This window comes from Stigmatopora argus, chromosome 1 (genome assembly GCF_051989625.1).
Source record: "Stigmatopora argus isolate UIUO_Sarg chromosome 1, RoL_Sarg_1.0, whole genome shotgun sequence".
Classification (NCBI taxonomy): Eukaryota; Metazoa; Chordata; class Actinopteri; order Syngnathiformes; family Syngnathidae; genus Stigmatopora; species Stigmatopora argus.
In genome coordinates this window covers 9,329,674-9,350,686 of record NC_135387.1, presented here as the reverse complement: position 1 = coordinate 9,350,686, position 21,013 = coordinate 9,329,674, and the positions used below count along the sequence as shown (strand labels likewise).

Below are 21,013 nucleotides of genomic sequence, written 5' to 3'. Positions count from 1 at the left end.
TAACTGTATGTATTTTTATGTGTATGTATATATATATATATATATATATATATATATATATATATATATATATATATATATATATATATACATACATATATGTATATGTATGTTTGTGTGTGTCTGTGTATGTATGTATATATATATATGTATGTTTGTGTGTGTCTGTGTATGTATGTATATATGTATATATATATATGTGTGTGTATGTATATGTATGTATGACGGCCTGGTAGCTGAGTGGTTAGCGCGTCGGCCTCAGAGTTCTAAGATCGAGGGTTCAAGCCCTTCCCCGTGAGCTTGCGCGGGTTTTCTCTGGGTACTCCGTTTTTTTCTCACATCCCAAAAGCATGCAGGGTAGGCTGGTTGAACACTCTAAATTTCCCCCTAGGTATGAGTGTGAGCGTAAATGGTTGTCAATCTCCTTGTGCCCCACGATCGGCTGACCACCGATTCAGGGTGTCCCCCCACCTGTTGCCCGTAGCTGGGATAGACTCCAGCAAACCCCCACCACCCCCCATAACCTTTGTGATACAGAAAATGAATGAAATGTATAATGAACATGTACTGTTTTGATTCTCTTAAGGTGGCTCCGACCATGAGCATCAAGGAGAAACGAGAGCAGTGGAGCCTCCGTAGTAGCCTTTCACCACCCGCCTCCATCTCGCGCACCTCCACCCCGACACCACCTTCCCATCCCTGCTCACCCCTTAGCCGTTCGAGAACCAGCTCCCCTTTGTCACGCACATGCTCTCCTCTTCCTCCATCCCTCCCGGTGCTGGGGACGGCAGCGTTCCCCGGGCCACCTCAGCCCCCCGCTCTTTCTCTGCCGCCAAGCCCTCGTGTTCCACCACCGACAGCCGGTCGCAACCGAGAGAGCCCCGGGGACGCAGACACCGCTGCGCTCCTCCCGCATAGCAACACCCTGGTGCAACTTAGCGAGGACGAGGGCACAGAAAACCCCCTCCTCACACCACTTTTGTCCACATCTTCGCCGCGGCGCTCACCTTGCCGAATTCCTCTTTCTCCTGGTGACCTCGACTCGGGCGAGTCACATGTGTAAATTCATCTCAAAACATTAGACACCTTATCTAATTCAAACCCATTAATGATTAAAGGTGCCCGAGTTGGAGAAGAGAAAAGACTAAGTATGACTGGGCAGGCTGAGTGTGACATTTGTACTTATAAGATTTAAGAGAGTTATTAAGCAGGTCAAGAATCGCTCATTTATTTAGGAAAACCGACTGAACTCCAACAGATCTCCTTGATATACAAAACTTACACAGAATAGAAATGAATGTATATTTTAGCAGATTTTATGACACTATGCTACATACAGTATATTCATGATGAAATATATCATTAAATGTATATTGTTAAAACAGTACTTAACAAAAGAGAAGCATATTCTTTATGATTAATGAAATACATAATACACACTTATTTTTAAATACAGTATTCTAAAAATAATTTAACATTGAATATTTCCACTTTGTCTTGCTGTTGCAATACAGTATAGTAGCATTGCCATGTAACTCATTCCATGCCTTAATAAAAGACAGCCAATGGCATTTATTTATATATATATATATAGACAATATATATATATATATATATATATATATATATATATACTATATATATATATATATACTATATATATATATATATATATATATACTATATATATATATATATATATTATATATATATAGTGACGTTAATTATATTTTGTCCATGAATACTTATTAAATAATTCCAAATTGTCTGTCAGATTCCTTTCATTGCTTTTCCCCTGGTTGCGCTGCTTCCAGATGTGTGTTTTCATATTTAAGCATTTAACCAATCATATTTCAGCCATTATTTGTTGCCAGGGTCAGAAATCTAACTGTACCTGGAGGCCTTCACAATCAGTTTTGCAGGCCATGCAGCATAAAATAAGTGTCGATAAAACAGTTGGTTTAACCAATCAGAATTCGAGTTGGCGACACTAAGGCCTTCTTGATACATCATCGCTTTCACAAACTATGATTGGCTAGTGATCAAGTGGACTTACCAGAGCTACCAAACAAGCAAATACATATATTGTTGTGTTGATTTAATAGTGGTTTGGTCTACCCACAATGCCTGAAGGAGGTGTACAAATAAAAATGATTTTTGGTGAGTAAAATGTGGCTATATTCCTAAATAATATTTCAATTGTATGAGGTTATTATTGATGCTTTTTGCATGTGTCGCAGCTGTAGCTGCAGTAAAGGTTTTATAGCCATTAATTAGTTGTTGAGGGTGGGATTGATTCAGACGTAGCAATACTGAAGGCACAGATGTGAAATGCACAAAAAATAGACACAAAGAATACATTGTTTTCATAACAACATGTTTTAGTCTAATACACGTTATCAGGAAAACAATGTATTTATTTTTCGTGTCTATTTTTAATACGCATAACCGAGGTCAGGGTTCAAATGGCGGATGAGCCAGGAGCCAGTAGGACAGTGGACTCCACAGCAGTTTAGAAGTAACCATTTACCGGAGAAAGACCTGATAAAGCTCTCACATGACAACGCAGCGCATTCGGTACGTTGTCATTTGGGGATTTCGAAGCCCCACTTTTAATTTTAAGAGTGCTTTTTGACGGGAACATGCTTCATTCGTGTGATGGAACCGAAAAATGTTTGCAAACAAATTGGCTACATTGTGTTACATCTAGCTGTTTATGTTTAAAAAGAAATCATTGCATTGTGTGTTTCAGTTCTTCAACGAGCACAGACTGCTGGGAAACATCAAGAATGTGGCCAAAACGGCCAAAAAGGAGCAGCTTGTCGACGCCATAATGAGCTGTTTGTCAGCAAAGTGATTTATTTTTTTTAAATGCTAGTTCCTATTTTCTCTGTCCGTGTAATAATTAAATGTCAGTGTTCAGTATTCAACGCTTTGCTCAATTAGCTTGTTTTTTTATGATGCATTCAAATTTTGAATGAAAACACACTAACTAGTCTGGTGTTGATTTTAATTAGCAATAACCTGTGTGAATAACTCACACCCACAGAAGTGCCATCAGTGGAGGTGTAAGGAATAAACGGTACACTTATAGAATATACCTTTTTGTCCTATGCTTGTTTTCCCTTCACTTTCTTAAAGGAAGACCTCAGGGCTTGGACCTTTTCATTTTTAGTTTTAACAAAACATAAGACACATTCAACAATAGTGCATTGGTCATTTTTGACTCGTTTAAACATATGGTAAAATTACCACTTTTCCTCAGTGTATGAGGAAAAAAAGGAAGCAATGATGACTTTTTGGAATATTTATTTTAAAAAATTAATAGATTTAAAATGATTGGCTGGAAAAAAACGATCCAGGATAAAATAACATGGGAAATGAATGTGGGTCATTTGTGCATCAAAATGGTAAAATAAGCAACTACATAATCACACTGTGGTGTTTTGTAGAGGTTTAAAGCCACGGAGACGGTGGAAAAGGTGTACAAAGCAAGTGAAAACTGTTAAAATCGACAAAGACCAAAGAAGACAAAGCAGAACTCGTGGATGAGGTAGGGACAGTGTTTCAGGTTATTATTTAATTTAATATTTTTATCTAATGTGTACTAAACCTACTCATTTTGTATATTGCTTCTCTGTAGGGTCCACCCAAGTTGACCAAATCAATGCTAAAGAAAGGTGACAAGACAAACTTTCCCAAAAAGGGTGACACGGTGAGCTGCTGGTCTATGGGGACATTAGAGGACAGCAGTCTTTGATACCAACATCGCCTCGGGGTCTCCAACCCTGTCCAGTATGTTTTCCATATCTCCCACCACATCTGAATCAAATGATCAAGATCCTGATTATTTGATTTAGGTGTGTCGGTGGAGGACATGGAAAATAGACTGGATAGGGGCCCTTGAGGATGGCAGTTGGAGATTCCCGTTATAAAGACTCAAAGTTTTGAGTCTCTCTGCCTCTGCAGTGGACAAAAAGAACACCAAGCCACTGAGCAAATTCATCAGAGGGGTATGTTTAATATTTCCATTTTTTTTCTTCCTGTGGCTTTAATGTTGCTTGCCTTCTTTTGCAGTGGGATCAAGGCCTGTTGACTATGAGCAATGGCGATGGCATTTGAGTGGGGTTATGGGAAGAAGGGCCTTCCTGATGACAGAGAAAAACTGTTCATTGTTCATTTATTTTATACTTAGCTAGTCCCCATTCTAATTTTTTTAATGTTGGATTTAGTCTATTGTACTTTGACTTTTTTTTTCTTCCCAGAATTCCAAACAAAGGAGGATTTTTTTTGTCCATTTGCTGATGACCCAGCTCCATTTTTAATTGCTGGATGGCCTACGTGAACCTATCTTGATACTCACTTAGAATTTGTGGAAAAATAAATGTTCTTAACTTGTATACATGTATTATTCTTCATTTACCTCGCAAAAGAATGCAAGTAAGATGACAATTTAAAATATTTTATTAACAGCAAAACACTTGGAGTTGGCATTTACGCAGCTGCGTCGCCAATAGGCGTAACCACGCCCATATTGTCCCGCCATATTGAATGTGGAAAAGATGGTGGCTTACTTTCTCCGCTCCACGAGGTGGTTTGTCCTCCCAACTCAATGTCCATGTTTTGAAGATGATGTGATTTTTGTGGTCTTAATGCTATAAAACAGTATGTGTCTCATATCATTTTCTGAACAACCTTATGCTCAATAGGGTCACAGGGTGTGCTGGAACACAGTTTTATTGAATTTGTGTTGAAAAAAAAAGGCCATGTATAATGAAGCTTTTATTTGAGGAAAATGACAATGTATACTAAGGCTTTCATTTGAGGAAAAAAATGACAATGTAAGGCTTTTTTGTTGAAAAAAATGCAGACTATGTATAGAAGGCTTCTTTTGTGAAAAAGACCATAATTTAATAAGGCTTTTAAAAATAAAAACAAAAAAGACCATGTATTGTAAAGCTTTTTTTCATTAGAAAAAAACACCCCCACTTCCAGGGGGCTAAGCCTACCCTGTCCTCAGAACCTATTACTGTCACACTGAGTATACAGACGCTCCCCTACTTACGAACATTCAACTTACGAACAACGGTACATACGAACATGTCTGCAAATTGCGTTTAAGTCCAAAAATGTTCGCAAGTCCAATTTTGTATTTTGCGCCTTTTTCGGAGTAGTACTTCTTTCCGCCGCTAATACCGACGCCTGGCGCTGTGAGAGCTCAGCTCACCCAGCATCTACCTTCTTCTTCGTTGCAATGCGGAAGTGCGTGAGTGTATCTCCAGTGTGCAAAGAACCTTTTTCATTTGTATCATTAAATATCTCATGCATCCAATATTGAATATGGTTGGTAAAAAGCTAAAGGCTTCTATTGAGGGAGTTGCAAGGAAGAGGCAAGCCATTTCATTTGAAACGAGTGGCAATAATAACGAAGCTTGATGCGCGTGAGAGTGGTGAGCGTTTCACGGGCATTGAATCGTTCGACCGTCAGTACCATTTATAAACAGAAAGCTCGAGCAGCAGGACCCAAATATTGAACGTTGCACAAAGTTTGCAAATCAATTGAATGATGCCATACAGTGCTACCACATCATTTATGATGAAAAAAAGAAGAAAACTGTGCAATCGTCATTAGGTCGCTTCTTTTGGCCAGTTTCTAATACATAAATCTCTCTCTCTCTCTCTCTACAGTACTGTACATATTCTCTCCATTTTATTAAATGTTTTTTTTTTCAGTACAAACCAATGCGTGTTACTTATACAAGCCTTAAACATACAAATGCACTTATATAAACCTTCAATATACTTATATCGGCCTTAAACATAAATTATAATACAAAATATAGCACTGAATCAACTTACAAACAAATTCAACTTATGAACAATCGCTCGGAACCAATTGCGTTCGTTAAGGCTTTTTTTCTTAAAAAATGACATAGTATTGTAAGGCTTTTTTTCTTTAAAAAATGACATAGCAAGTAAGGCTAAGAGAGTCGGAGAATAAATCTGACTTCTGATTCTTCACTTCTAGTTGTTGCTGTGGTCCACTGGCAAAATCATTGGGTCAGAACATGAGGCGGGAATCAGGAGTGAGTTCAATTCCACTCGTTGCAATTCTCAAATTGTTTATTGAGGTAATGAAAAGGATAAATACAACTTCCAACTTTACTGTGGTGCAGTGGCAAAGACAATGGGTCAGAACTTCAGGTGGACTCAAGTTCAAATCAGAAGTGAGTTTGATTCCACTCTTTGCAATTCTCAAATTGTTTATTGAGGTAATGAAAAGGATAAATATAACTTCCAATCACTTCATTTCAGCACACACTGTGGTCCAGTGGCAAGAACAATGGATTGAAATTGAAGTTGGACACAAGTTCAAATCTGGAGTGAGTTCAAGTCCACTCTTTGCAAATCTCAAATTGTTTATTGAGGTAATGAAAAGGATAAATATAACTTCCAATCACTTCATTTCAGAACACACTGTGGTCCAGTGGCAAGAACAATGGGTTGAAATTGAAGTTGGACACAAGTTCAAATCTGGAGTGAGTTCAAGTCCACTCTTTGCAAATCTCAAATTGTTTATTGAGGTGATGAAAATGATAAATATAACTTCCAATCATCTCGTTTCAGAAGTCACTGTGGTCCAGTGGCAAAGACAATGGGTCAGACTGACCTCAAGTTACTGGATTTGACTGCCATGTGGGAAATGGGGTTCGAATCCCGCTCTCGTTTGACTAATCACTACACTAGTAGTTCAGTAAATGGGTAATCCTTTTTTCATTCAAATAAAGACTTAGTCATTTTTTTCAGCAAAACAATATTTCCGGTCAGCCTTCGGCTGACCGGAAGACAGTTGGGAGGGGGGGGGGGGGTTTCCTGGTGGTGTTCGACAGTCAGCCTTCGGCTGACTGCCGACACCATACAGTTGTTGACTGGCGACACTGGGACGTGAACCCTCGACACCCATGTCGCAGGCAGGTGACTGACCCACTACACCACGAGGCGGCCCGCCTATACATGATTGGAAGTTATATTTATCCTTTTCATTACCTCAATAAACAATTTGAGAATTGCAAAGAGTGGAATTGAACTCATTCCTGATTTGAACTTGAGTCCACCTGAAGTTCTGACCCATTGTCTTTGCCACTGGACCACAGTGACTTCTGAAATGATGTGATTGGAAGTTATATCTATCCTTTTCATTACCTCAATAAACAATTTCAGAATTGCAAAGAGTCGAATTGAACTCGAGTCCACCTGAAGTTCTGACCCATTGTCTTTGCCACTGGACCACAGTGACTTCTGAAAGTTTCAGTTTCTAATACATAAATCTCTCTCTCTCTCTCTACAGTACTGTACATATTCTCTCCATTTTATTAAATGTTTTTTTTTCAGTACAAACCAATGCGTGTTACTTATACAAGCCTTAAACATACAAATGCACTTATATAAACCTTCAATATACTTATATCAGCCTTAAACATAAATTATAATACAAAATATAGCACTGAATCAACTTACAAACAAATTCAACTTATGAACAATCGCTCGGAACCAATTGCGTTCGTAAGTAGGGGAGCGTCTGTACCAATATAGCGTTATATAGTTCATTTTTAATAACAGGAAAACTAGCAAACGTGAGCTCTACTCAAAATGTGACGTGTACTTTAGTTTAATATGAAGAAACAACAGAAAATCCCTTCCCATGGAAAAGTAGAAGGAAAAACCCTTACTATTACATGTTTTCTCATTGAGTATTACATTAAGATGTGTTTCACTGAAACAACAACTATCTGCCTTGTGAGGGCAAATATTAACAAGATAGACCGTCTGACTGACAGTGTTTTGTTCCGAAGCATTCTTAAGCATCAACATGTTCTCCTCTCAGGATCTGACGCACCTGAATTTGGAGAGGGGAAAAAAAGAACAAAATTAAGATGTTGACCTGTTTTTCAGTTCAAGCTGTTGATATCCATGGAAAAAAAAAAAAAAACAGTTGTAACTTGAACAAAAATGATGTTTCATCGTTTTTGTCATGATGTAAATCGATGTCACTCAGGCCTTACCTTCTTCCCAATGGGTCCTTCAGGCACCAGCTGGCAGGGCAACTCATTCTCCAAGTTTCGGGCTGAGGGGTCGGCACCCCCTCTTATCAACATCTTCACCGCCTTCACTTGAGCGGGATTGTTTTGTAAGGAACTGACGATGTGCAAGGCCGTGTTGCCGCCACATGTCTGAAACATCCACAATATAAAATGCGGAAAGGGACAAAATTGGATGTGAAAAGCAGCAAGAAAAAAAATGGCTGGGTATGGTTTAGTTTAGGTTTAGGTGCTGGGACTAATACTTCGGGGCTATTTGAAATGTTCTACTAGCCTACCATGCATGTTTTTGGGGCGTGGGAGGAAACCGGTGTACCTGGAGAAAAGGAAGGCTGGAACCCTCAATCTCAAAATTGTGACATGCTCAATAAATATATACTATACGTACTATACATATTTATATGCGGCTCCTCAAAAAATATATACTATACTATACATATTTATATGCGGCTGTGAAATAATCTTGCGTAAACAAAAAGAATGTTTCAATACGTGTCATAGCCTTCAATCCGTGTCACAGCCTTCAATCCGTGTCACAGCCTTCATCCGTATCACAGCCCTGCAGCTTTGTCATAGAGACTTTGTATGTCACGCAATCTTGACCTAATAAAACTGTTGATGCACAAAGGGGAGTCGGAGATTGGAGAGTGGAAACAGTCGAAGATTGACCGGAGTCTTACGCAGAGTAACTCTGTCTGTTTTCTCTCCGTGCTCCCCTTCTGCAGAAGCGTCAAAATCTCACTCATCTGTCTTGGTGTGCTTACTTGTGTTCGACCTTGTTGAATGTTCATCATGGACCGGACAGCGGCTCCTCAAAAAAAAATATACTATACTATACATATTTATACACAGCTCCTTCTACTGGCTCACAAGTACCCTACAGGCAACAATAATTCTGCAAGGATTGATGCGTAAACACCCAGAATATACCTACTAAATATCATTCTGCTCTGAACAGGGGAGCATTAACAATTAAATAGTGCCCTACCCAAAAACAAAGTAAGCGAGTTTCAAGACAATCAGTTCATAAATGGCGGAGGAATTCAAAGGTAAATTCCACGACATAAGAAGAATGAGTGGAACCTTGACAGAACTTTAGCCCGTAAAAACTCAGCCACCAAACGTTATTTCAGGCCAGTGACCTCAAAGTGGTCTCAAATTGATACCGGATTTTCTAACCCATACTCTACTCGTGACTAAATGTAAACAGGAGATAGGATTCATGCAACCTTGTCATTCACGACGTTCAACGAAGAAGGTTGCTTGAGGAAGACACGCAGCAGTTGACAATTGGCCCCTTCGGCAGCCATGTGCAAACATGTACGGCCGCTTTTTAAATCCTGGAGCAAAGCAAACAACCCAGATGATGCCGTTGTTAAAGTAAATAAATTCTTTACATTCTCTTGCCCTATTAAAGATAAGTTTGCGCTCAAATTATCCATTACCTTTGTAGCACAGGATGCACCCATGTTCAGCAAGACCTCCACACAATGAAGATAAATGTGCATCATTTGGTGGTACTTTTGTTGATACTGGTAGCAGTCTGTGGCAAAAGTGTGAGCTGATCTTCTCCACTCATTTACAACAGCATTGTGAGACAAAACTGCCACATGCAGCGGCGTAAGACCTCCAAAAGAAACAGTATTATTTGCACACTTGTGTTTTTCCAGCCATTGAGGAAAATCAAAACACTTACTGTCATAATTGAACACTTCTGTATCAATCATGTGTAAACAGGCTGAAAAAGTCTTCTGGATACTCTGTGGATACAAAGTATGTAAGCCTGTGTGACAAATTGCTTTCACTCTTCTTCCTCCAGAAATATATATTTATATTACTTATTTATGTTTTTTTTACTGGGAAAACACACTTTGTGGAGTAGCACCACCAATTTCGTTATATGCAGCTGTGTATGATGAAAATAAAGGCTTTTGATATATTGCAGTTATCTTGAGTAGTAGGGGTATGATATTTTTTAAGTATGAATTTGATTGTCAGGTTAGAATATGTTATTCTTTTTCACAGAAGTGCCTTTACATCTTTGCATTCTCATTGAAAATGATCCTTTCTCAGTACTCCGTTACAAATAATGCATTTAAAACATGCCGCAATGACTTTTGATATATTATGATCCTAAATAATTAGTTGGGTCGCCAACAAATGTTTGCATCCGGATGATCACAGGGCATGACAACCTTACAGTCATGCAGGAATGTCGTTTTTTGCAGAGGATAAAGACTATGCAACAATGAGTATACTTATATTGTCTCTCTAGATTTCTTGTCGCGCTGCTTGAGCTGAATATCAATTGCGGCTCGTCTGTTATTTTTCATCCGCCTGATTACTTTGTGAACATCGGGATACGGATAAGTATCAACGGAAAAAGAAATTTGCAAAAACTTGAAAAAAACAAAATACAAACTATCTTTGTAGCTTGAGTAGTGAGTTGATAGAGTTCCCTAAAATAACTGAGATGGTTGACATCCCACCTGTAGACAAAGGTAGAATCCTTTCTCAGTGCACACGTGTAGAGGCGAACGGCCCCACAAGTCTCTGGTGTTGACATTTGCTCCGTGCATGAGCAAGTCGCCGAGAATTAGGTGCTGATTGGCCGCCGCAGCAATCTGAAATGCCGTCTATGCACAATACGCACAAGACTCATTCAATTTCCATAACCGTAGTGGAGGTACTGAATCCTAACCCTGATAACCATTGGCAACTGATAACTTTGGTTGCTTACCTTTCACAGGGCACACCTGCAAACCTTTCCCACTCACAATCATACCTCGGGACAATTTTCAGTATCCAATCAGCCTAGCATGCGTTTTTGTTATACATGAGAAAAGTCCTTCTGTACCTGTCCATTGCGCTCCTTGACCTCTAAAGCTCCAGAGTCTGCCATCTTTGATGCAAGAATGTACGCCAAAGCCCTTCTGCCTTGAGCCACTGCAATGTGAAGACATCTGCAAATTTGAAGAGACATTCTCAACCAATAAGGCCATGGAAGATCAACAGGCAGAACATTTTAACACTCTAGCTCAGTGATGGTGACAAGTCTGTGACTCATACGTGTCGCCGTCCGCATCCTGCAAACTCAACAACTCGGGGGCGATGCCTTCGTATCGACGTCTCTCCTGCTCTATTTGCCACTGAAATAGCGTGGGCATACACTGTAGAGCTGGGTGTGGCTCAGGATAAGGCAGGTACGCAAATTGACACAGGTTAGATGGCTTGAGTGGGTTTCCATCCAGGGAACATTTCCTTCTCAGGGTGGGAAACCTCTGACATGCCATGGGGGGATTGTTCTACCAGAAACGACACATGCTTCTTAAGTCACAATTGAAACCTAAATTACCACTGAAGTTATTTTCTTCAAATATGTTTTGGTTTTAAAAAGTTATTTCCACTATAAGCTTCTTTAAAGACAACAGTCCATGCCTGCAAATTAGATGTATTTTGTTTGTTATTTGACAGATTAGACACATTCAATTTCGTTTCACATTTAGAAATGTTAGGTATTTAGAACTCACATTTCTTACATTAAAATTACAAACTTGAAGAGACCTTTGAGTTTAATGTTAAACTTGACATTTATATTCTGACTCAGCATTCATTTGCATTTAAATTTACTATTGGATTTAGCATTTAGTTGGCATTCATGCATGCAAAAGGACAGCAACATTCACACCAGTTTATGAACAAAACATTAAGCTTGGTGTGACCAAATGTTGCTATTTGATTAAAAAACATTTAGCTGAGCACACAAAATAAGTTTGCCAACAAACAAGCACTCAGCAGTTCATGCTAAAACCACACTGACTACAAAAGTGTATTTTATGCAAACACTACCTATTAAAATAAGACAAAGTGTGCACCCAGTCCATACAATATATTCATTAAATTTCAGTCACATTCCTAAATCCGGTGGAAACAATTCAGATTTGTATTATCAGTTGTGATAAAATACCCGACTGAGGTGGTGACTCATTAGCAGCTCTATAGCAGTAATTAACCTGGTATTCACAAAAAAAAAAAGATTACAAAAAGCTATACTAAATAAATATTTTCACAACAAAGATTTACTTCGCTGCTTACCTTTTACAGTCACTCTCCCTTTTGCCAACACCCAGTTGCAAAGAAATGAGGAAATAATTCTAAAGGTGAGCCACACCAAGAAAACACTTCCTGGTAAAAAAAAGTGTCATAGGTAAGTTTTAAGTGAGACAGGATTGGGCTCTTTTAATCATTTCAGGCAGCATTTGTGAGTTTACAGTTTTTTTAAATGTTAATTTTCATTTCACCCTTATTTACAAAAAAAATAAGCCAAATGAAGAAAGGTATTTAATTCATTTTAATCAATGAGAAATGGCCAAATGATGTCAAGACTTGGTCTGAATGAAAACATAAAAACAAACACACCTTGAAATATTTATTTACACTTTTTTTTTTTTCATGGTTTAACAGATGAGAAAAAAAAGAAAGAATATTGTTTGTTTTTCCTTTTACACGTTGCTTCCCTCTTGGTAAACGCACACCAAAACAATATATTGACCTACATTCATTTTGCAAGTGTTTTTATTTGACAACATAATTCATCGTCTACAAGTGCCTTGATGGTAACCTTTAAAGAAAATGTGTATGAGGAGATTACACATAAAAATATATTTTTAGATTGTGTTTTTTTCCTGATAGAAATATTAGAGATATCACCCACAAAAATAAAAGACAATTTAAAGTGCACTATAAAGTACTTAAGGTTAGCTGGGATTTGGGAGATTTGGGGACAAACAAGCATAATACATATGTACTGTACAAAAACTCTGAAAGATCACAACAAACTGGCAGTAAGTAAATTGCGAGAAAAAACAAATTACAAAAAAGCGGTACATAGTCTTGCTGTAGTTCATGTTCAATGGTGGTGGGTGGGTGGAGGGAATGGGGGGGGCAAAAGGTCCCATTAAATGCCAATTCAAACAACTCCTTCCAGGGTGACTTTTGGGTAGGAAGAATTTTTTTAAATCAACAGTAGATCTCTGTCGTTGCTGGCCACCAATACACTATTTGTGACCTTAATGTGACAGAATGAAAGTTTCAATGAGTAATTAAAAGATTTTGGTGCTCTTGTGATCAGGAAAGCGGAAACCAACCTGCAATGTAATTGGCTCCAATCAGCATCAGCATGCTACCCATGATGTAGAATCCCAGTGGGGCACTACTGAAGATACTGCTTTCACCTGATCGAAGGATAACAACCCTTTATTTCATAGAAACGGGCTTCATTTTTTTTTAATCTGATAAAAGAACACTACCATTTCCATTAGACGGCAGTTCTGTTGTCTCCCAGTTCATAGACTTTTGAACGGCTTTCTTCCAGCGCGCATACCGGAACTCGCTCTCTGCGATGAGAAAAATATCGCACGACTCGCAAAAAACAGTGGATCAATTCAAATCTACCTTCAGGGTTGATCTGGGGCTCAAACTTCTCCGACGTCACTTCACTGAGGTCATCTGGGTTCAGACTCCACACGCTCACCCCCTCAGCTGCACCAGCGGCCATCGCCGCTCCCAGAGCGGTGGTCTCTGGCATGGATGGTTTCACTGAGGAAAATAAGGAAACGGGATTATTCTCCACCTTTGGAAAATATGCAACATACTGTAATTTCTGGACTATAAATTACACTTTTCTTCAGTCGGTCTGGACTTGTGTTTTTCTTTCCGTCTCTGACCACGGTAGCCTAGTATGTTGTTGTTTTTAGGCTATACAGTCTTCCTTTGATTATCGCGACTTCACTTATCGCAAATTCACTTTTTCGCGATTTTTTTCTGTTATTAATTATTTTGTAAAAATTAAGATAAAAAAATGTGAAAATCCACGCTGACACTCATTAGCGGAAGCCAATCTTGCTACTAGGACTCTGCACTGAAGAAAATCACATGTAAAAAAAAAGGTAGTTATAATAGGTGTGACCCTACTTCGCGATTTTCCGATTATTGCAGCCATGTCTGGTCTACATTAACCGCAATATTCGAGGGATTACTGTAGGTATCTGAAAAAGTGTTATAGTAACTGATGCACATTTAACCAGTTGTTCTCCATTTTATTATTGTTACATTAACAGTGTTTGTTCTTGGTTTTTAATAAAATTTAAAAAATTGCACAGCCAAAAATGAAACATACTGCAGACTGACTTTTTTTTACCTTGTGATTGTGCATTCTTTAGCTGGTGCGATTTAGTCTGAAAAATACGGTAATTATAGAACTACTATTTAAAAAAAACATTTTAATTGTTTGACTCAGGGATAGGCAAACCGGTCCTCGAGGGCCGCCGTGGGCGCAGGTTTTTGTTGCAACCGATCCAGCAAAGACACTTTAACCAATCAGATTTCTGCAGAAAACAAGAAGCACCTGACTGCAATCCACTGATTGCAGCAATGTAAAAAAAAAAAAAAAAAAAGCTGTGCCAACTAAGATTTTAAGTACGCCTGACTCAAATTTTCACATTTTCTCCAATAATTGATTTTGTGTATTTGCTTTCACGTGTTTTTTCACTGATCCTAGAATAACACCTAAATTGGAAATACACGATTTTTGTCAGACAGTGACAATAAGCTTACCAACAGGGATGCACAGTATGTCTGCTTGTAGTTGCATCAGCAACCTGTTTGATGTCATTCCTCCATCTACTTGCAGCTGAGTGAGCGGGATGCCGCTGTCTTGATTCATGGCGTCCAGGATCTTTAAAAATTCACGCAATCGAGTGAACCTCAAAAAACAGCGAGAGCTTAGTTTGAACGTCGAGTGAGCTCGCACCTCTCTTGCCTGGAAGCAGACTGCCTCCAGAGCAGCGAATGCCAGGTGACTCTTGTTGGTGAACTGCGTCAAGCCGCAAATGACCCTGTCACAGAAAGGAAGGTCAATCAAACGGGGTCTTCCTGTTGTCATGTGTTGCAAACTTGGTCGTACCCTCTCGCACTGGGCTCCCAGTATGGTGCGTAAAGGCCCGAAAAGGCGGGAACAAAATAACAGCCGTAGGACGTCCCGACTGATGCAGCCAACTTTTCTGTTTAGAAAAAAGAACGTGTGAGTTTAATAATCAAGGGCCCAATCATTCAGGAGAAGACTAACCAAGCTCTTCGGAAGATCCAATAATGCCGAGGTTGTCCTGTAACCAACGAACCACAGCTCCAGCAATGGCCACAGAACCCTGGAAGGAACTTATTATTGCTTTAGTAGGCAAACATAAAATGATATTCATGGTACCGCACCTCTAGCGCGTAGCAAGCGGGTTTGTCTCGCCCCAGTTTGTAGGCCACAGTGGTGAGGAGCCCATGCTCAGACATTACCGGCTGCAAAAGAGACAATGGCAATGAACCTTTGGTGATACCTAACATACACACGTTTGCAGGTCAGCGGCGGAACCTTTGGTCCAGTGTTGCGCAGCAAAAAGCAGCCTGTCCCATAACTGCAATAGGGAAAATGGTTTTCAGATTATTATTGTTAGTATTGCCCCTTAACCCTAGAATGGTAACCCTCTGTTTCAGGGGTTACCTTTCATGCTTCTGTAATAGAGGGTTACCATTGTTACCGGGGGAAAAATGGGTCCTAAGACGGTGCAATGAAGGGTACCCATTTTTCCCCCGGTAGCCATGGTAACCCTCTATTTCAGAAGCGTGAAAGGTAACCCCTGAAATAGAGGTTTACCATTCTAGGGTTAATAATACCAAAAATACCCCCCGACTCACGTGTTTTTAGCTTGTCCGTCCTGGAAGCACATTTGTCCAACTAACGCTGCCGACTGATCCCCAAGACACTGGATTTTGAGGAAATGCATGAGCATCAGATTTGGAGCAACATTTGCCGTAATCCTGTAATATTAATAACTATACTCACCCCTGAAATTGGAATACCGGAAAGTGCTCCTGATTTCTGCCAAATGATTACAAATTAATTTAGTGTGCCAAAATGAATTTACTGTCACATTCAAAACTTGGATTTAAACACTCATGTAATGGTCTATTGCTGAATTCCTAATACTTTTTAAAACTACAGTATTGCACATAACACCATCTTGCCCAAATTCTATTTTCGTAAACATTATTTGACCAGATGAAGTAAAATAACTGCAAAACTAAATGAGTTAATCTCACTACAAGGCGCCTTTGTTGAGTTCAAAGAGTGACTCAGTCACCATGAAAATTATTTTGGCTTTCTTCTGGCTTTGTTCATCATGTGCTTATGAAATGCTAACATTGGGAACAAAAAGACTAAGTATCTGCAAATGCCCTATTTTCATTGTCTGTTTGCAGTTATTTTTTTTTATGTGGGAAATTGAACAACACATTTGAAAAGGACGTTCAAAGAAAATTTCCTGAAGAAATTGGGAAATCGCTAGGCACCTTCTAGTTAATATAATAAAACCGTGAAGGCAATATGGGTCACGTTTTCTCCAAATTCTCGTTTCAAATTTAAAAAAAGCCTCAACTCTTGGAAAATATTCACCCATGGTCCCCCAAATGAACAAAAATATAGCATGAGGAAGAAAAATATGAATAATCAATGTCTTCACTCCTTTTTGCGAGTTCGCGGCTCAAGTGTGTAGGAGTGAAGAAATTTCTGTACTTTAATGCGGCACTTTCAACAGAAAATGTGGAGTGACGCTCAACAGCCAAATCACATGAAAAGTAAAGCCAGCCCATTTCCAAATGACGACACGCCAACTGGAGGCGCCATCATAGGTTTGCTTGCCTTGAATTTAAATGACATGATTTGAGATGGCAGTTGGCAAATTTGTGAAGAACTAGCCTGTGACATAAATTGGAAGTGGGCTTGTAAATAAGTACTTAGCCAACCACAGAGAAAAAGCAGGGTGGGTTTTTCGAAAAAAAATGGCAAGATACAATGACTTACCCTGCTAGAACATATTTTCTAACCGTGAGAGAGAGAGAGGAGACAATGGCACACAAAATAATGCCTCAAATAATTTCTCGATGTCCACACACACAAAAACTTTGGTTATTTTAGAAGAAGACGGACGGGAAAACTTGTTAAGATGGCTCACCATGAGGCCGTAAATTTCTGAAGAACTTCTCACTCGGGGCAGAATCTCCATGGGAATACCAAAATATCTGATTAAAGAAAAAAAATCAAATAATAATGAAATAATAATTTTAAAAAAATTAAAAAAGTAGGCACGCAGGTGTCCAGTAAGTGTCATACTTGCAGAGCTCTGGGTCCCAGTCCATAGTGTGAATGTTGAACAACATCGTTCGACTGGCATTAGTCACATCTGTGCAGTGGACCCCTCCAGACTTCCCCCCGGTTAAACACTGCGAGATATTTTCACCCAGTCTTGAACTACTACTTTTTCCGCTTGGAAAATAGAGCCGAGCAGCAGCAAACATCTCACCCAAATGAGCCAGGAGTCCACGGTGCCGAACATGGCTCGGTGAGAGAGGACGGCCTTGTGAACTTCGTCCACGTTGTCCATCATCCAGCGAAGTTTTACTGCACTGAAGTAAGTGCTGATTGGAAGTCCTGTTTTGTGCTAGATTGAAGAAAAAATGCTACGTGAACAATGGGCAACTCAACTTCTTTTATAATCAATATTGGGTCATTCATTTAAGTGCTGGGAGATTTGGGGGAAAAAAATCCAATTTACAACATTGGCCATTTTATATGATAAAGTAAGGCCACTTTTTTAAGGGTAGCAAAACAATTATTAGCAAATAAATTATCTTTTTTTTGTGTCTGTTCTCCACCACAGATTTGTTTCCAAATTGCACTAACTGTTTTTTTGTTTTGTCTGCACCATATGTTGGTGGTATGTGATAATTAATCTCAGCCCTATTTTGCTGCTACACACACACACATCTAGTGGGTGTTCTGTATCATTGATTTAGGAAATGTTAGCACTGTTGAGTTGCAAGAGTATCTTTTTTTAATATGTAATATAATATTAAAATGGACAGTTCTGGGACTGAGGGTTGGATCAAAGGTCGGTCCTCAATGTGTGGATTTTGCATGTTCTCCCTAGGTTTGCATGGATTTTTTCCAGGTAGTCTGGTTTCCTCCCACATCCCAAAGAAATGCATGGTAGGCTGGTTAAACACTCTAAATTGGCCCTAGGTACGAGTGTGAGTGGTTGTCTGTCTCCTTGTGCCCTGGGATTGACTGGCCCATTCAAGCCCATAGTTAGCTGGGATAGGCTCCAGCACCCCCCGCAACCATTGTGAGGATCAGAGGTTCGGAGAATGAATGAATGAGTAAATGAAATCTTGCAATGTTAGATATTAGATGTTAAATGTTAACTAAAATATAAAATGCTGGTAAAATGGGTTCTAGTCTAGTTCTAGTCAAGTTGGATTTCTGAGTTTATCAGAATGAAAGAAATATAGTTTATGGATATTAATTGGCCAATAGTAGCAATGATATATTTTGGGGAATTTGATTCAAACATTGGTATTTACATATCCGAAGAGCTGAAGATGAAGATGAAGAATTTCCCAAATCAGACAGTTGTATTACAAGAAAATTTGCTTTTAAGTTTTCACCTTCAAATGATTTTTATTCCTTCCTGGTGTCTTGTTGATCAGGCTTTCTACTGTTGACTGCGTCCGTAGGTCAAGCCATACTGAAAACATGGCCAGATAAGTTTTCTTGCTTTGCTAAGGGTGTGTCAAATAGACAGTAATGAAGTCATTATTACCTATTGCATTGTACAAGGGCGCCCCAGTTTCCTTGTCCCAAACGAGTGTGGTTTCTCTCTGGTTGGTCACTCCAATAGCTTGAAAAAAACAAACAAAAAAGGTTTAACTCATTACCCGTTAATGATTAACAGGACTACATGTCCAATCCATGACAAAAATGTATTGGACATTTAGCGCCGCCAATAGCATTGAAACACGAGCATTCACTGCCAGTCCTCCCATTATAAATGAATTGGACCTCTCCTGTTGTGAATGGCAAGCAATAGTTTAATGCATCCTCTAAATGTAAAAGCAAAAGGGGCAACCAAGCATACCTTTAATATTAGAGATATCAATGTTGAGTTGAGTGAGTTTTTCACACGTGCGTTCCATACACTCGTACACAGACTGCAAGATTTCTTTTGGGTCCTCCTCCACCCATCTGAGGGACAGAAAGTTCAGATCTTTTGCTTTGATCAGGGGTGGTGAACACGTGGCTCTCGAACCGCATGCGGCTCCCAGCCAAAATGAATGCGGTTCTTTGCTTCTTATCAAATGTTGTATTTACTGTGGCTCTTTCCTTCTTTTCATGTTTCTCTTATTTTTATTCTCTCTTAAAGCACACTGAAATTCATCAGGGCCCATTCAAAACAAATAATAAATTACTATATTTAAAAAATAATTTAGCAGCAGATTGAATTTTTTTATGCTACTCCTGACTCCTTGAGTCTCAGTTTCAAAAAATTAACCCCAAAATTAATTAATTTGAAAAACAAAGAAAAAATAATTTAAAAACAAACCCAAAAATTGATTAATTTGAAAAACGAAGAAAAAAAAAATTTCAAAAATCAAACCCAAATATTAATTAATTTGAAAAACGAAGAAAAAAATATTTTTAAAAAACTTAAAATTAATTCTTTTGGAAAAACGGAGATTTCAAAATATAATTAATTAAAAAATAACCCTAAAAACTGATTAATTTGAAAAACAGAGAACAAACTTAACTCAAAAAAACACTCCAGAAATTAATTAATTTGAAAAACGGAGGCTTCAAAAATAATTAATTAAAAAATAACCCCCAAAAATTTATTAATTTGAAAAACGGCCAGGGCTTTTATTTTTTATTTTTAAGTTATTCGAATGCAATAAGCTTCCGTAGTCGCCACCCCTGTCCTAAATGATTCAAAAACGCACTCACCCTTCTTTGGGGAAACTCTGTTTGATTTCCACCTGATGGTGGCTGAGGAGTTCTGCTGTTTTTGAATTGAACACCTACCAAAAAATAAAAACACACATCAGAGTCAATGTGAAGTGAAACAATCATGCTGATGACATTTTCCTTTGGAGCTGCTGTGTGCAGTGTGAATAAACATGTACGTATAATTAAAAGGACGATATTTTCAAGACGTCCGAAGTAGCGAGCCGTGGGTGACCCACTGGTGTCCCCTTCGTCTTACCAGGAACCGTGTGGAGCTGGTGCCCTGGTCGATTGCGGCAACCAGGGGTCCGAGCATGACGCGGTGTGATGAGCCTGCCATGGCGCTGATCATGGGGAGCCTCGCAGCCACGCAGCCCCGCAAGCGCTTGGACACGAAACCGGCTGATCTGCAATTACCTGTGGAAGAAGCGGCGAGCGTAATCATCAGTCGCCCACCTAATGCGGACGCACGTTCTCATAGGCGCGCTATGATGGCGTCACAATCCTAACAGGGCGAGTGGCTTTTCTTTATATAATTCAAACAGACGTACAAGTTTCAATTATAATGTATAATATCTAAACATTTTCTAAACATTTTGTCTTCAAATTTAGTGCAAAATCTAAGATTTGGAGTACTTCATTTTTTTGAAAATGAAGGTCTAAAAGTAAAAGAGATAAAAGTCTGGCTAGAGTGCAAAATCAAAGATTTGGAGTCCTTCAATTTTCTGAAAATGAAGCCCTGAAAATAAAAGAGATAACAGTGGGGCTAGTATTTGGTGATGTTACAATGAGAGAAAAATATATTATTCAAAGGAGACCAAAAATGAGAAGTTCCCATACCGGGAGTCGAACCCGGGCCGCCTGGGTGAAAACCAGGAATCCTAACCGCTAGACCATATGGGAAGCTGTATATGTCCGACAGAATAATTTGTATTTATTGCAATATACACAGGTGAACTCGTTGTCTATTAATTTATGTATCTCATATTCCAGTTACTATAATTTATAGATGTTTTTATTTAGTTAAGGT

General features: G+C 38.9%; 4 protein-coding genes and 1 non-coding gene across 29 annotated transcripts in view; 2 read left to right on the top strand and 3 right to left on the bottom strand.

Moving 5' to 3' along the window:
- The window catches only part of unc80 (unc-80 homolog (C. elegans)), a 43,191-nt gene extending 41,608 nt beyond the window's left edge, over positions 1-1,583 (top strand). For all 24 annotated transcript variants that reach the window (XM_077593412.1, XM_077594040.1, XM_077593661.1 and 21 more), the window contains one exon: positions 587-1,583. In XM_077593412.1, coding sequence (XP_077449538.1) covers positions 587-1,063 — 477 coding nt within the window. In that variant the 3' untranslated portion in view covers positions 1,064-1,583. The remainder of the gene's footprint in view (positions 1-586) is intronic.
- A 740-nt stretch (positions 1,584-2,323) lies between these two features.
- LOC144084424 (peptidyl-prolyl cis-trans isomerase FKBP3-like) lies at positions 2,324-4,097 on the top strand. The gene is given in 7 exon segments (XM_077612850.1): positions 2,324-2,577; positions 2,753-2,822; positions 2,825-2,853; positions 3,453-3,485; positions 3,487-3,515; positions 3,517-3,553; positions 3,644-4,097. Coding segments are annotated over 7 exon segments (420 nt in total). The 5' UTR covers positions 2,324-2,472; the 3' UTR covers positions 3,761-4,097.
- A 3,251-nt stretch (positions 4,098-7,348) lies between these two features.
- Positions 7,349-12,446, bottom strand: nfkbiz (nuclear factor of kappa light polypeptide gene enhancer in B-cells inhibitor, zeta). Its single transcript, XM_077599539.1, has 9 exons — positions 12,195-12,446; positions 11,169-11,404; positions 10,957-11,062; positions 10,589-10,735; positions 9,796-9,859; positions 9,545-9,726; positions 9,329-9,439; positions 8,064-8,231; positions 7,349-7,897 (listed from the first exon to the last, which is right to left on the bottom strand). Exons 2-9 carry the CDS (start codon positions 11,390-11,392, stop codon positions 7,859-7,861), a joined length of 1,041 nt encoding a protein of 346 aa, XP_077455665.1. The 5' UTR covers positions 11,393-11,404; positions 12,195-12,446; the 3' UTR covers positions 7,349-7,858.
- A 210-nt stretch (positions 12,447-12,656) lies between these two features.
- Positions 12,657-20,473, bottom strand: LOC144073573 (glycerol kinase). Of its 2 annotated transcripts, XM_077599516.1 has the most exons (21): positions 20,243-20,473; positions 19,984-20,057; positions 19,121-19,227; positions 18,806-18,883; positions 18,651-18,730; positions 17,507-17,644; positions 17,317-17,426; positions 17,159-17,225; positions 17,008-17,025; positions 15,991-16,026; positions 15,843-15,910; positions 15,520-15,562; positions 15,366-15,446; positions 15,226-15,304; positions 15,064-15,160; positions 14,911-14,995; positions 14,715-14,835; positions 13,554-13,697; positions 13,409-13,495; positions 13,247-13,333; positions 12,657-13,167 (listed from the first exon to the last, which is right to left on the bottom strand). In XM_077599516.1, exons 1-21 carry the CDS (start codon positions 20,426-20,428, stop codon positions 13,157-13,159), a joined length of 1,797 nt encoding a protein of 598 aa, XP_077455642.1. In that variant the 5' UTR covers positions 20,429-20,473; the 3' UTR covers positions 12,657-13,156. The 2 variants fall into 2 exon arrangements, with proteins under 2 accessions (XP_077455642.1, XP_077455651.1); XM_077599525.1 differs by lacking the exon at positions 17,008-17,025.
- Positions 20,474-20,814: 341 nt separating this feature from the next.
- Positions 20,815-20,886, bottom strand: trnae-uuc (transfer RNA glutamic acid (anticodon UUC)). The gene has a single exon. It is a non-coding gene; the product is annotated as a tRNA-Glu (tRNA).
- Between the last annotated feature and the right edge of the window lie 127 nt (positions 20,887-21,013).